Source organism: Xiphophorus hellerii, chromosome 8 (genome assembly GCF_003331165.1).
Source record: "Xiphophorus hellerii strain 12219 chromosome 8, Xiphophorus_hellerii-4.1, whole genome shotgun sequence".
Lineage (NCBI taxonomy): Eukaryota > Metazoa > Chordata > Actinopteri > Cyprinodontiformes > Poeciliidae > Xiphophorus > Xiphophorus hellerii.
This window is the reverse complement of record NC_045679.1, coordinates 22,495,942-22,511,934: the sequence shown is the minus strand read 5'-3', so window position 1 is coordinate 22,511,934 and position 15,993 is coordinate 22,495,942. Positions and strand designations below refer to the sequence as shown.

At 42.3% G+C, this 15,993-nt stretch overlaps 1 protein-coding gene across 1 annotated transcript; it reads right to left on the bottom strand.

The window, feature by feature from the left end:
• Positions 1 to 640: 640 nt before the first annotated feature.
• enc1 (ectodermal-neural cortex 1) lies at positions 641 to 15,256 on the bottom strand. The gene is made up of 3 exons (XM_032569878.1): positions 14,962 to 15,256; positions 7,119 to 8,934; positions 641 to 2,796 (listed from the first exon to the last, which is right to left on the bottom strand). Exon 2 carries the CDS (start codon positions 8,926 to 8,928, stop codon positions 7,153 to 7,155), a length of 1,776 nt encoding a protein of 591 aa, XP_032425769.1. The 5' UTR covers positions 8,929 to 8,934; positions 14,962 to 15,256; the 3' UTR covers positions 641 to 2,796; positions 7,119 to 7,152.
• Between the last annotated feature and the right edge of the window lie 737 nt (positions 15,257 to 15,993).

The window sequence follows — 15,993 nt, the reverse complement described above, 5'->3', positions numbered from 1 at the left end:
GAAACGAAGCTTTTACTTGATCAAATAAGAGAAATCCGATGCACGCTGACAGAATCGTCCCGTCTCGTTTGCGACTTTTTGTGAAAGTTCAAGAAGACGAGAGGAAAAATAAATAAATACATCGATGGAAATGCCGCTCAGCAATTAGGTGCAAATTGAAGGGGGATTCATTGCTCGCTGTTGCCAAGGAGACTTGTGTGTGGTGGAGGAGGGGTGCGGGGGGGGGGGGGGGGGGGGGGGGGGGGGGAAGAAATGTCATTATCTGATTGGTTGGGTCGGAGTCTCTTAATTCAGCAGTTGGATGTGGTCGACGTTGCAGAGCCACAAAGGTCCCCACGCAAGTCTTCAAATTCACAATAGGAGGATTTTTTCTGAATGGCCGAAGGAGGGCTGAGCGGCACTTTACAGGGGGCTGATTTCCACAGGATGTGAATGGAGAGTGGGATGTGTGGGGGTCTTAAAGGAAGAAGATCTGAAACAACATATACCAATTCCACCAAGACAGAACCTTTTACAATGTGAATGAATTTGACAATGCAAGTGCAACATGTTTAGGTCACCTAGACAGACAAACAGAGAAAAACATTGAGAAGGTGTTAGCGGATATGTTAAGACTTTTGTTGCTGCTGTTCATTTTTTATTTTTTGGTTTGCAGAAACTTGCTTCACTGAATGTTTGTTGTTTTTTTTAATAGTGGAAAGCACTGTGGTGTCTGCCCTTAACGTTACACAGCATTCGGAGGCAAACGGGACAGCCAACGGGACCGCGGGTTCACGCTCAGGGAGCCAAGTTGGCACGTGTCACACAGCCTCTGCTGTCCTCGGGACAGCTGCAAACACTGCCAAATTCTTAACCATGTCGAGGTCAATCTGTCATCGTGCCATCCGATCTTTTCTTTTGGGCTTTAATTATTAGCAAGAATATGAAGGTTGGGTTTTTGTTTTTTGTTTTTTTTTCAACTTCGCCTTGTATTGGTCTAGATTTGTGCTGGTGCGAGCTTCTACCCACAATTTCAAAAAAAAAAAAAGGTGTCAGATTATCTAGTTGCTTTGATATATAAAGGAATAGCAACGTTAGCAAGTGCTGCTAAACAACATGATTAAAGAATAAGAGTGTTGTCTATAATTTTAATTTACTGATATGCAGATTCTCGTGGACTCGTTGGAAAGTGTACGTTAAACACATAAAAATCACTGTTTTCCCTGCAACTGAAGGGCAGGAGGCTAGCCTGCAGACCGCTGCTTAGCAGAGACGCCAATTGCGTCTTTCAAGCGATAATTTCAACATTTTGACAGACGAGGGACAAAAATTCAAAACTGCCAAATTTGTCTTTGTTTTTTGCAGGTAGGTGGAGGTGGGTATTAGCCTTTTCGAGCCAAGCTGACCTTCACCGTGCTCTGCAGGTGGTGTGTATGATACGCTGGCATTTTATTAAAGGGCCTTTAAAACAAAGAGAGGGAAAAAAATTTTGATTTTATTTTTTGTTTTTGCGGTTTTCTGAGCAAAACCTTCTCATGTTGGAAGTTGATCCCAGTTTCCAGCATATTCCCTAGTGAATGCCCCATATTACGGTAAGAAACTCTTTCTATGATTTAAGTCTCTTTCTTTTTAAGCCACTTGAAAAGAAGTGAACAGCGAAGTTACGTCTTGAAAAAAGCAAGTTTCTCCTGGCAAAGACTGAAGTGTGCAAAAGGCAGCTCACTGAGACCAAATCAAACACAACACTTGGCCATGCACGACATAACCCAAACGTACATTCACATCTGAATGCAGGCAGAACAGAAATAAGTAGGATTAAACATATTAACATGACACAGTTACCAGTACCATATAAATTAAGACTACACTGCAGCAAGTTCAAGAAGAAACAGATTTTTTTTTCGAAAAAGGATAATAAATTCAGCTTTTTGTGTTAAGGTGACAAGACTTTGTGAAGAGTACATGCCAGTTTTCACTGAACCACTGTGAGAGAACATGCTCGAAAAAGGGCTTCGGCGGTGAATCGGCAAGCGAGCCGGCGGTCCCGGCGGGAGAAAACGATGTTTTACGGCGCCGCCGCTGAGCTGCAGAATCCAAACACGGGCGACCTCCAGGCACACGCAAATCCCATCGATCCGCCTCATGAGTGGCAGCGACAGGAAAGTTTTTGTAAGAGAAATGTTCAAATGTTCTTTTTTATTCTGGGTCTGAAGCATAAATTAGAAGCTGTTAACAGTTCGAAAACAAACAACAAAAAAAATCAAAAACGGGGAAGATTTGCTCCTTCATTTTTCCTTGTATGAGTCAGATATTCAGTCAAAATCTATTGATTTTGTTCTTTTTCAGTCAAACCAAAGCATTTGTCATGCTATATATATATATATGTGTGTGTGTATATATTTATAATTTTTTTGTCAGAGAAAACTTCACAGATCGTCACAAGCCTGTTATGACTACATATGAAGAATGCAGCTTTTCATGATATGTTTGCAGCACTCCTATGGCAGCATGAAAGCACAATGTGCACACAGGGTCAGAGTCTGTGCCTCGCAGAGCAAGCGTCGGTCAGTTCGGTGTCTCGGAGCAAGATGTCCGCCTTCCTCGACAACGGCCCACCTTGGGTTCTCTGCTCCTGCGTGTTTGTCTTTTTTGTTTATCTTCTTCTCTCTTTTTTTTCCCTTCTTTTTTACATTTTTTGCAACACCAAGATGAATGCGGGGCATCTGTACATCGCTGCTTGGGGTCTCTTTTTGGAGAAAGAGAATGTGTGCTTCTTCGTGGTCAGGAGACCGGCGGATGACGCGAAACCGGGGAGATCTGAGGAGAGAGAAGAAAGACTCGTTAAACAGGCCAACAAAACGAATGAGGTGGAGGGAAAGTATAATAAAAGCCACAAAAAGTAAAAGGATCAGATTTACAGATGACCTGAAAAATATGTCTTTTCAAAGAATTGCAGTGGAGGAACAGGGGCTGTAACAGGGGGCAAAGAGTATCTTAATTCACGCTGCGAGACACAGAAAGTGTCTTTCATTCGCATCCTGTGATCTACAACAGTTGAGAGAAACAGCAGCCTTGATGTTCACTACGGTTTTACAGGAGATAAAACCCAAGGGAAGTGATTAATTTCAGTGCATGTTACATTACAATACATTGTGGTGTGTCTAGCATTATTTTCTGCCAAACTTCCACCAACTCAGTTTCCTGTGAATAGTCTGGCTGGCATCCAGCTCCTCATCTCCTCCCGAGCCAACATCACTTCACGCTAACTGTGTTTTACCGTTAGTTTCATTTTGCTCTTTTCATTTTTAATGAATTTATTAATTATGTGCCTTATCTTGACAGCTCATATGGCTAAAATCTTGATGGCTAACATGGCTAAAATGTATTTGTATAAATCTCTCTAATACTGGTACTTAAAAAATATAAATTAATATTGACTGAGTAACATTTCCTTAGCTTAAAACGTGAATAAACAATAGCTACGGAAGGACGTAAAGAACTAATTTCACCTGCACGTCTTGGATAAACAGAAAGAAAATGTTGGGATGCCACATTGTCAAAAAACAAGGCCATGAGCAAAATGGGTTTCTAACATTTTAAAACAACTCAAGTCTTGGCAAAGAAGGTATGATGTTTATCTGAACACTGTTTTCTTAACCTTTAAACCACCAAACTTTTCCATCATTTCAAATTGTGGTACAACTCTTACTGGTGGTACTTAGGTTCTGTTTAATGGTCCTCAAAACATTTTCTGATGTCACTCATCTATAAGATAAGTAAAATACTAATTAACAGCCAAAAAGTTGTTCAAGCAAATTGATTTTTATTCCAAGAGGAATTACTAAGAAGTGCAGTTAATAACTATAAACTCAAGCTGACAACAGTGAACCAAGAACAAGTGCTGGTGGCTATTTCCAATTCTTCTGTAGTCAAATGTCCGGTGCTATGTGTGTGAAAGATGCAAACTGAGCTAAAAACAATTTATAACAGCAGCTATTACTACATGCAGTAGCCATGTTGGATTTATAGGCTGGGGTTGGGGAGAAACTTCTGACTTTTTCAGCTTCAGAGTACTTTCTGTAGAAATCGTAACCACAGATTGATATTGGCAGCCAGTTTATACCCTACCTTCACCTAACAACATGTGTCATAGTTAGTTTTTTTTATAATGAGCATTCATTTTATTTATTTGCCCTGTCCCCAGTTATATAAGGTAGTAGGACATTATTATTTTCCTGGATTTCATGATGCCATCTGTCCCCACTACACGATTTCTGAGAGACAAATCTAGAAAGGAGAAACTCTCACACAGTTCGTTATTGTTCTCCTGGGAAAAATCTATCTCCTACAGTCTCCTTCTGTGAGGTCCAAACGTACTTCCTTTTTCCTTTCATTCCTAAGCACGCGGCCTTCTTTTCCATTCCTCCTCATTTCTTCTATTCACCACGTTCAGTGAGCGGACTTTGTCAGTTGCCATGACAGGCAAGCGCACTGAGAAACTAGTTCTCAATGAAATTAGCAGCAGGATCTTTCACTTCGCTGGATGCTGTGTTGCTCTGGCGTGCAGTTAGCTTAAACCTCCCGTCTCATCTGTCCCTTTTCAAGACGAATCGCTCAAAATAAGGGGGGATAATGAGTTCTAGAAAATGTTTCATCTCAAGAAGGGAGGGAACATTACAACGCAGGAGCGGCAGAGCTGTTCTGAGCTGTCTCCTAACATTATCAGAGGGAAGACGCGCAGAGCTACAAGAATGAGGAGTCTCCCCACTTTCTTCTTGTTTAACTCTCAGGAGCCGAGGCCTGTCAGGACATTAGAAAAAATTAAAAAAATATGAAGAAGAATTGCTTGCACAGCTTCTTACTGTGTGGGGGCATTGGTCTGGTAATTGTGCAAACATAAAGAGGAGGAATCTGAGCTCACTACCCATGCTCCACATACGTCTGGCCTGCTTATCGTCAGAGCAGGAGTGTTGGGTTAGAATGAGGTCATCAAAAGAGCAGACAAAATGGTAAATCTTCAGAGTAAAATGACTACTATCAAGGATGATGTGCGTGTGATTGAGTTGTGAAGGATGGGGTTTATGCCTGCAAGCTTCCCAGCTCCCGTTCCTCACTTCCCCTGCTGTCGCTTCTTCCTTGTCACCTTGTAGCTGATGATAAATGGCTTCCGACGCGAGTTGCAAGCTACCTCCCTTTTTTGCAATGTAAAGACCACAGCCCTGCCGCCCACATCAAAGGTGCGGGGCCTGGAGTGGTGTGAGGGAACTGAGATTGGATTAGTGACAGCAGGGTTTTGAAGCTCGGTGATGTGTGGTACAGCTAATTTGTGAATCCTTTTTTCTTCTGAGAGTTTCCCCCCCACGGGAGCTATAAAGGTTTCCAATTCTCTTTCAGTTACCCTTTCTGTCCTTCGGCCTTTCCAAACAGTCACATACCTCACTTAACTGAAGCACCGAAGCACTTAACAGGTCTACCAACTTTACTCTTGATCTTGTTTTACTAACACAACCCCAGCCTCCTGCACATTCTGAAACAGGCACAAGAAAAAAGATCCAACCTAAAGCATTGGCATCAACTCAACATTTTGGAACATGAGGATTGAAAGGCCTTTTCTTATTGTAACTCTTGTTAGTATTAATTAAACTTACTGGTTGTCTAGGGCAGTGGTCCCCAAGCCCCGGGCCGAGGACTGGTACCAGTCCGTGGATCAATTGGTACCGGGCCGCACAAGAAATAATTAAATATTTCCGTTTTATGTATTATGTAAGTCTGGAGGAGCTTTTATTTTGAAAATCCTTCAACTGGATTCTCTCGGTTACGTCTTGCGCGCCAACATTGAGCCAACAAGTAGCAAAATGAGTACTGAGTAAACAAATGTCTTTGGAAAGTTTCTTTATGAAGGGAAAAGGCCCAGAGAAGAGACAGGAGAATGGATTTATCCCGGTAGGTGATTCCCACATTCCAAGTTCTGCATGATATGGTGACCGGATGTTAATGAGGGAATGAAGCTTCAAACAGCTTTGCTACTTAGAGACCATGAGCACCCTGTGCATCACTTCAGGTGTCATTGCCTCTCATCACCCCCAGGTGGGATCGTCTCGTTGTAGAGAAACAAGCTCAGGGTTCCCATTAATTTGTCGTTATCATGAGTTAAAATTTTCACGAAAGTAAAATGTTTGTTTTTGTGGGGCATCTGTATCTTATTTTGAAGGGATAAGTAAACGTTACCATAGCGACCAGAGTCAGAGACGTTAGGGCGGTGGTCGAGACGAGAGGAGAGGAGTGGAGCTTGTGAGTTTTAGGTCTGGTTCACACGATTTAAGGATTGTCGGCCGATTTTCCAAACTTCAGTGACCACAGAGCCGATAAAAGTCCAACAGGTTCGATCGGTTCGTGAGTCCAGCCACACGGCAGGAGCAACACACCACACACGAACCGATTCCACTCACGAACATCCCGATTTCAGAAGAAAATCCCGTAAAACCCCCAACATACCATACGTGAATTTAGAGTAACAAAGATGTCCGACAATGTAGAAGCAGTAGTGATAGTTTGTGGACTCATTTTAAATGATAAAAGACGTAACAAAAAGAAAAAACTTTGGATAAAAGATTGAGGGAGCAGCCGCTCTATTTGCTGCAATATGCACTAAACCGACGCACTAGACTCTCAGTTTCGCCATGTCAGCAGTTCGGGATTCCCTCCGTTCTTACGTCACCGCCCTTTCTGATTGGCTACCTGTCACATTCAACAGGTTGCGTTCTCGCTCCCAGTCAGGGAAAACCCTACAATATGCGATAAAAGGGCCTAGACAATCAAACATGTTGAATATGCCCAATTTTAGATGGGAGCGGACCGACGTTCCACGTAACACACCACACAGACAGGATAATTGTACGATTATCACAAGCGACAATCTTAGAACTTTGAAGATTGTCATTAGGGGAAAATTGGGGCAAAAAATTTTAAATTGTGTTATGTGACCTCCTCCTCACCTGTCCCACCCGGGCCGCATTAAAATTGCCAAGCTTTGACCAGTCCGCGATGATAAAAAGGTTGGGGACCACTGGTCTAGGGATCCTAAATTAGATCTCAGTGGGTTAAAATACTTAGTAGAGAGTTTAAGACACTGCTCTTACCTAATGGAGAAGGTACAGGTCAACGGTTCAGGATTCACGCTGGTAGATGTTTCCAGGTGCTGACAAAGGCAGTAGGAATGAGTGAGTACGGAACAGTTGTGATGCTGTTCCATGCATCGAGTGTGGGGTCGTAGCAGTCCAGAGTTTTACACCGCTGTGTACCAAAGTACCCGCCCACCACGTACAGTTTGTTTCCCGAAGCCACAGCCTGGCAGCTCATTCGCTTGGCCGTTACGTCCCCCACTTTAGTCCACTGGTAGTTCTCGCTGCTGAACTTGTAAGCCGAGCAGGCTGAGAATTCGGTATCCCCGCCCATGACAAATATTTGGTTCCCCAGCACGGCAGCAGCGGTGTAACGCCACGGCTGCGGGCAGGATGCTGGCACAGTCCATCGGTTTTCCTGCGGATCGTAGCACTGCACCTTGGGCAGTTTGTCGTGGGTGACGCTGGTTCCGCCGAAGGCAAACAACTTGAGTTTCACACTGACCACTGCCGCATTGCTCACACCCTCTCTGAGAGGTGCCACCATGGTCCACTTGTTTGCCACTGGGTCAAACTGTTCCACTTGTTTGAGGGACACGGACGGAGAGGCCGGGAGACAGCCCGTTGCCGCGGTGTGTCCCCCAACAACATATAGGCAGTGTTTCAGCTCCGCGGAGCCATGGCCAAACCTGGCGATGAGCATAGGTGCTGCTTTGGACCATTCCTCATGCACAGTGTCGTAGACCCATACGTCTTTGGAAACGCCGTTCTCTGATCCTCTCCCGCCTGTGATGTAAACCTTACAGCCAATGGCACAGGCACTGAACTCCTTCCTGGGACTGGGGATGTCAGCCTTCGGGATTATCTCTTTGGCTTTCTGGTCTACCAGGTACAATTTGTCACACATGAATGTCTGTCCGCCAAGCAGGAAAAGGGCATGGCTGGTTTTTCTAGGTCGAGCACACGGGCTGTTGACCACGCCATCATTCTGGAGGATCTTAAGCTTGCAGCGAATAGCTTCATCAACCAGTTCTTTGCTTTTGGCCTGATCATTAATCAGCTCTTCTGTTGAAACATTTTCCATTAGAAAGATGGCAGGCAGTAAGGCGAGACGAACCGTTCTCAGAAGCTCTGGGAGGAAGCAGTGCCTCTTTTCTAGGTCATAGTTAATCCAATTAAGGGCAGCTTCATAAACCAGTCTCTCATCTTCTGTCTCCAGCTCCTCGTGTGACAAAAGCTGCACTACCATATCTTTGGGCAATTGGAGAAAGTCCTCTGTCTTGCAAATGGCAGGGAAGTTGCTTAAACACATGCCCCAGGAGAGCTCTGACAGCTTCGTACACTGGTGGGCGTCAGACAGCAACAGCATGCCAAGACAGTTGGACGGATGAAGGTTTCTCTCCAGGAATTCGGCGCAGGCATCACGGATGTCCTGAAACTCCAACATGTCCCCAGCCTCCAGCAGCGACTCTGCATTCTCCTCATTGATCACCACCCGTGATGAGTATGCGTAGTCAAGCAGCAGCTCTAAAACCTCCGGGTGGATCGAGTCTCGGAAGTCGACCTCGCTGGCCTGACTCTCCCTCAGACCGCCACTGAACATGGCCTCGAAGTAGCGGCTGCAGGCGGCCAGCACGGCGCGGTGGCAGGGGAAGGAACGGCTGCCCGCGTGGAGGAGGACGTCTGTAAAGAGCCTCTGCTGCCGTAGAGAGTTGAGGTGCATAAGGACACTGTCAGCATAGGAGGATTTGTGGAAAAGGTAGATGTTCATGGAGCCGGTGCTGGCTCGGGATTTCCGGTTTTCATGGACGCACACTGACATTTTCATTGAATCCTGAAAAAAAAAAGAAACAAATGAATGCAACATATTTAAAATCTATATGAACAGATATAAAACACATTCTCTTTTACTGTAATACATTTTAGGCAAGTCTCAATTTTTTAAATAATGTGTTTATATTTCGTGTAGCTATAAACTTAGGAAAAATGTTACTAGAGAATAGATTCTCTTCATATGTAGTCATAAAAACAAATTAATCAACTAGTAAAATAGGCCCAATTTGCCTCACAAATTTAATTCTCAGCAGTGAATGCTGCACATGCAAACACTGGGAGATTGATGTGGCAATATTGAATCGTTCAGTGCTAGTGTCCACAAAAGGATGAGAAAACATGCACCTTGTGGAAAAGGGAAAACAAAGTTCTATCAGGAAAACAGTAGTGATAGAGACTGCACCATGTACACAGTGTGTCCTTGGCCAAGGACATAGGAACTGTATTCTTTAGAAAATATTAGACCTTTATCTCTGAACATTTCTTAAGAGAAAACTTTAAAACATGCAACAGTTTGTTTTTCAAAAAAAATGTGAGCTTGCATCTTCATTGTGATCACCTTCACTCACAGCACGCTTTCATTCCCTCCAATTATTTAGCAATGGCAACTGCCTCCTGCCTTGTGGTCTCTCTGTATTGCAACCAAGTCCCCGTGTGAGCTTGTAAATCCACATTTTAAAAAAAAACATCCACATTCTGTGTCTGCGCTAAAATCCACACTCCTCAATAAATTCCACACAATCTTGCATTTTTGCATGTAATACATAAGCTCTAAAATCGCCCTTTCCAAGCTTCAAGTAGATCCAGCTTGCTTGTTGTTTCCTTATTGGCAGCAAGCGGCTGCAGTGCGCGGTCGGCTCCCAACCTTCCAGTCACCGGGAATTCCAAGGATTCCAAACATTGAAGGCAAAAGGCCCTCACAAACATCCATGAAAACCTTTTCTAAACACCTGTGAGGCATGATGCATTTCTCCCTCTGCGCTCCAGTTTGCTGTTTACTTGGCTGAAAATGGAAATGTCCTCTGAACCCTTTTTGAAAAATTCTATTTTACTGAGCCAAATATTGGTTGTTATTTTTTAACGCATTAAGATGACATAAGAATTCTTCACTTTGCATCAGTCATAAGCTAAGAATAAGGATGTTTTCTATTTAATACAAACATAGAGCCTTTTTTTTAATATGACAGTATTTACATATTAACCAGCGGTATGACTATTTTGATATGTTTCCTTGTTCAGTTACAGGTGTAGTCCATCACATGTAAATAAAGAGTTAAAGGAATGATTCGGGATTTTTGAAATGAGGTTCTGTTGAAGGTTTATAAGCAGTTACTATCTCTCCTGGCATAGATATGGAATAAATCCATATTTGTTGGTCCTGCAAGCTACAAAGCTAATGGCTAGTATGTGAAAGCCCTTCTACCATCTCAAAACATGCCAATTATTGATAAGGTTATGGAAGGTGATACATTTCTATGAGCTTTTAAACCATAGTGCTACTTGCAATGACAGTTGTTTACACCAAAGTAAATTATTATTTACACAAGAAATGGATGTCGGAGGTAGTGTGCCACCAAAAATCTTCCTAAGTGAAACGTTTACTGAGAATGAAACATCAAAGTAATGACACGAATGTTCGACTGAAGTTCTCCAGGTTCAACCCTGTGCCAACATGTTCCCCCATTTTATACCTACAAGTTTGTTTTTGTTCCCCTTTCGTGTTAAGAATTTTAATGAATTATTGAGATAAAAAGGTGATAAAATACTAAAAACTAACAAAAAATCTTTAATTAGAGGGGCACAGAATGTAATGCTGGTGGGTATGAATGGACATATGTGCAACAGTTGGCTTTACTCCGACCAAAATACTCGCACGTTTCACGCCGGAAGACTATTGGTGGTGAACCAAAACCTACAGTACCTTCATTTGTCTTGAAAACAATCATTCTATTTTGTGAAAGATAGTGCAATCATGAAGATAAAACTGTGTTTGTATAGTTTACTATGGCTTTTTGAGATTGGAGCTTAATAAATGTGGCAAATATCTGCTTTAATTTTGGCTCCTTTCCACCTTGCAGCTGGCTTTAGCCTCCAGGACCAGCTAAACTGGATTTACACTAAATGAAGATGCTAACAGGCAAACCTTTGTAATGTCTAATATTTTACTGTTTATAGCATTTTCTAACAGATCCTTGGTAGGAAAAAATCCTGAACTATCCCTTTAAGTTCTGTCAGAGGGCAGATGTTTTACAAACCTCTAGGTGGTGAGGGATTTTACATTCGCATTAGATTTGAGTTCAAAAGACCTCGTTTGTCAAAAGAGATTCCTCCTGAACTGAAGTACAGAGAGGCGAGGGGACAGTTTCCAATTTCCATAAGTTTCATCATGCGCTTAAGAATCCTCAGAAAGCAGTCTTGTGAGGAGGGAAATCAAGTGTGAAGACTGTAGGTGCAAATGCAAGAGCGGAGAGGATTTGTGAAGAGCACTGTCACTTCTACCTTTGGCTTTTAGGTCTCTCTGAATTCTGAAGGAATCGCTTTGAACTCCAGCTTTGATGTTCATGACGCACAAAGAAGTAATTCTTAGCGTTTGGCTGCAAGCGTTCTTCCTTGGCCGCAGTTCGTCAGTTTCTTTATATTCCCCCTGTCGCTCTTTTCATTAATGCGTGAAGCACTTTCTGAACTTTTCAGATCACGGTCGTGTGCTGGCCTCACACGCTTGCGTCGTGATTTTCATCGGGTCGATTTACCTAACAAACCTTTGGTTTCATGCTGAACTCAAACGACTTGCGAAACCAAATTAGGGTAGCCTTCCCAACGGCTTGGGTAAACCGACTCGCTTTGGTGTGTGTTTGTGTGTGTGTGCACAGGGAGCACCAGCACTATTTGTCAGCAGTTTATGAAACATAAAACCAACTGCTAACTTCGCTCAACAGGCTTTATTGCATTCCAGCAGAGACATGACCGGGGCACACGTCATCTCCTGGAATCAGCGATGATTGGAATATCCTCGCCTGATCTCTCAACTGCAGGTGCCACCTCCTACATACAGACACACATACACACACACACGCCTGCACGCCTACATGTACACACTCCGCCTCTGCTTCTCTAATTGGAAGTTGTAAGTAGCTTGATTTGAGTAAGTGAACCTAATAAGTCCGGGACTTAATTAGAGAGGTTCTGCTTATGCTGTTAATTAGCATTTTAATAAATACGGCCATCCGTAGTTCATGTCAGAAGCATGGAAGCAGACAGGCAGAGAAACGACTTCAGTAGGAACACAGCTGCAGCTCATATGATTAACTGAACAATGATGATCATGTGCAATGACGATAAAGGTAAAATATTCCAGTATGAACATCTTAAACTATACCAGTCATTCTGCGGTAGATTCTATATTTTTCTCCTATCTAGTCATAGAAGCTGTCACTTTGGTCCTCGGGTTTTTCTTATTATTTTGTTCATCTTTTCAGTCCCAGTGCAAGCATTAATTTGTGTTTTGTGTTTTTTATGTTTTTCTGTCCTATTACGATCACTCTTCATGTAACTGTGATCCTGTTTTATGATTTTTTTTAAAATCTGCTTTAAATTGGTGCCTTTGTTATGAAAAATAGGTTTGTTTCCTTGTCATTTTGAATCTCTTCGATACACTTTATGCATCTTTTTATGGCTACGTTTTCCATTTCTGAGCATGTTCTGCTATATTTTATAATTTTCCTTATTTATACCACAAAGGGCTTCTTTGGGATGATCTTGGGGTAATTTATTGTGATATGTTTTTATCATCTAAAGCTCTCTGAATTGCCTTGTGGCTGAAATGTACTATGCAAATAAAAATGACTTGACATTAACTTTAATATACTTAATTTTACATATATGTATGTCTCATCTGAGCATATTTAAATTTTCTTTAACGTTATCCTTGATGTGTCTTTTTTCTAGTATAGCAGATATATTTAGCTTTATATGCCCCCAATATAGCACATGTGAAATGAAAGTAGAGCTAGTGATCACACTGAAAGTGGGGGGAAAAAACAAAGCCAACTGAGAATCTGCATCACTAATAAACCCAAACAGACGCAGTGATAAAATCTAAATGTCAGCATCATGGCATTTTGACTATATAACCTTTAGCGTCAGTATCTCGCTTTTAATTTCCACTGCACAGTAAATTTCTCTACGAGCTGACCTTGTCGCGGCTTAAAACTTTATAACATCTTCACAATGACAAAATGCGACATGGCCTTTTTCCTCAGAAATGCTAGCAATCTAATCTGCTGTCCAAATGTTTGCTTGTTTGAGTTGAAGAATTTCAAAATGTTCTTGTTTTAACATTCCTACTGTAATCTCTATACATGACATCCAGTGCTGTGTGATATCCGGAGGACGTGCTTTGGATCAAACGATCTGCGGACCATGAAAAGTGATTCGTAGGCGCAACACTGCTGACCGTAGAAATTTAGCCCCACGCAAACTGTCCGCACCGTGAACCATAGCAGTGGTGGCAGTATCATGCTGTGGGGATGCTTTTCTTCAGTAGATACAGGGAAAACTGTGAATGTTGACAGTATTTTTCATTTTTCAAAGGGGGTGCGTACAAATAAAAGGCTAACTTTATGGATAATTGGAAAAAAATATTGTAAAAACCAGGCGCTACACTGTCCTGATGCATCACCATAATATCTTGCTGAAATACATAAAAGTTTGAGGTCATTACCAGATGAAGATTTATGTCGACCTTTACAGGATTTGCTCTGCTTACATGTATTCGCTGTGGCACGTTATTAGGATCCCATCTTACCGTTTAGATCGCCTTCACCGACCAACGCTCGCCTTGTTAGGAACATGCTGTAGGTGCTACGTAGAAGTTAGGCTCAGCCTGACAGACTTGTCTAATAGGAACTAACTACTGTAATCTGAGCAGCAGCATCTCCACTGACTCGTCGCTCTGTTGATGTTGTTGTTTAGGGAGGTATAACGAGACCGCTTTGGAAGGAGGAAAATTCCTCCAAAACGTTAGGTGTGCGTTTGCAAGTATGAGGAAGTGACGCTTTTCCATTGTTATTTCATTCTGCAATGTGATGAGTCCTTTCAATTTGACTGCATGACTGAGTTTGTGCATCATCTCTTGTGTGTGGCTCTACCGGAGAAAAAGCACCAAAATTTCTTATTGTTCATGCTTTAAAATGTGAGATTCCGCATCCAGAATGCATTCTTTTCAATGCCCAGGAGTTTTGATGAGCTTTTTTTTTTTACCCTGTTTTCTATTGTTTTTTTCCCCCTTTTAAATTGAACATAACACACATTTCCAGGATTCGTAGCTCGCTGGGCTATGAGAGGGATGGGAGGCAAAATGCCATCCTCATCCTTTTCAAAAGAAACCAGATCCAACAGACGCACAGCCAGACTATGTGCCACATGCAGAAAGAAATACAAGAATGGGAAATAGGAAGAGAGAGAGAGAGAAAGGTCTGGCTGCAGTCTGGTGGAAATCATTGCCAGGTGCTCACAGTCAACCATGGACACGGGAAGAGAGAGGGATGGGGAGGGAGACAACTTCAAAAGTAAACACCAGGCTTATGTGGACTTAGCTCCGAGCATCTGCCGAGACGCACAACAAAGACCGCAGACGTGCAGTGGCAGCAGGGAACAATCTAAAGACCCTCAAACAGACTCAGAGTCATTGGCTGCATATATATATATATATATATATATATATATATATATATATATATATATATATATATATATATATATATATATATATATATATATATATATAAAACACCTTACGCCGCCAGCAAAGAGGAAGAAATCCAAAGTGGGGAAAAAAGAGAAACGCAAAATGCAAACAATAAAAGCAATATTGACATAATGACAATGTCCACAATTCGCTTCCACTAACCCTGATGCGCTCGACCCGGACCGCTCCCCTTTCACTGTGCAACTTTAAATTCGTAAGTCAGTGGGAGGGGGGGGGGGGGGAATAAAGCGCGTATGTGGAGAAATTGTTCGTTGTTTTTACCTCTTTGGGTGAAAGAAGGACTTCAGTCGCGCCCGACGGGTCGCTCGAGCATGCCGCTCGTGAGAGAGCCACGATGCAAAGCCTTGTGCGCTCGCGCGGAGTGCAACTCCTTTGGTTATCTCCGAGCAAATAGGTCGCGAGAAGAGCCGCGCTCTCGCTAAATACGCGGACTGGTCGTTGGGTCTGGTTGTGTGCGGCGGAGAAGAGGTGAATAATAAGAGGAGACGCTGTTTGGAGGCGTTCCTCCAGCTCCAGCTCTGCTCCGCTGCTCGTCGTCGCCCCTCCGCCTGCTCTTCCACTGAAATCAGTGGGTGTGTTTTACAGCGAGGGGACCGGGGTGTGTGTGGCAGGTCGCTTTCGTATTTAACCGAAGAGCCGCCTCTGTTTCTTGCCAGGTTATAGAGAGCGATAATACAGTTACCATTTTTCAAAAATAACACTCTTACTAAAGATGACCCCTTGTTACGTTATAGCGTTACGTTACTACAAATTAAAAAAATAAAAAAAAGAAGTTTGACTGTATCTACAACTCCAGTCCTATTAGTGTGTTGGGCTGCAACATATCAAATGTGACCTTTGACCTACAAGAACTGCTTTCAATTTATCCTCGATGGGCCTTTTAAATCGAATCGTAATATGTTGTTATCCTAGATGATGTTCACGAATCTCCAAAAATATATATGCTGTATAATGTTAAAACAGAAATGTATTTCAAGTTGTTTCTTGTATGTTATCTCATATTACTAATTTATAAATTCAGAAAGCTTTTAATGTCGTCCTCGATAAATTAACTTAAACCTCGAACGAGATCTTGTTTGGGATCGTTATATGTTTGTAACTGTGTGTGAGAAAACAACCCGTTACATAATCATTAATATGATATCTTTACTCACTTTATTGTCTGTTTGTCTAAAGAATGGAGTTTGGTAGTTAAAAAGCACTTTTAGAAATCAATAATTAGAATAATGGTTGCATTTATGGATATTAACAAAGAAATTAGTTGACATCTTGCTTAATACTTTTCTAATTTCA

Bases quoted from the DNA above. Each gene is read 5' to 3' on its own strand.
- enc1 (XM_032569878.1), bottom strand. From the start codon at position 8,928: ATGAAAATGTCAGTGTGCGTCCATGAAAACCGGAAATCCCGAGCCAGC.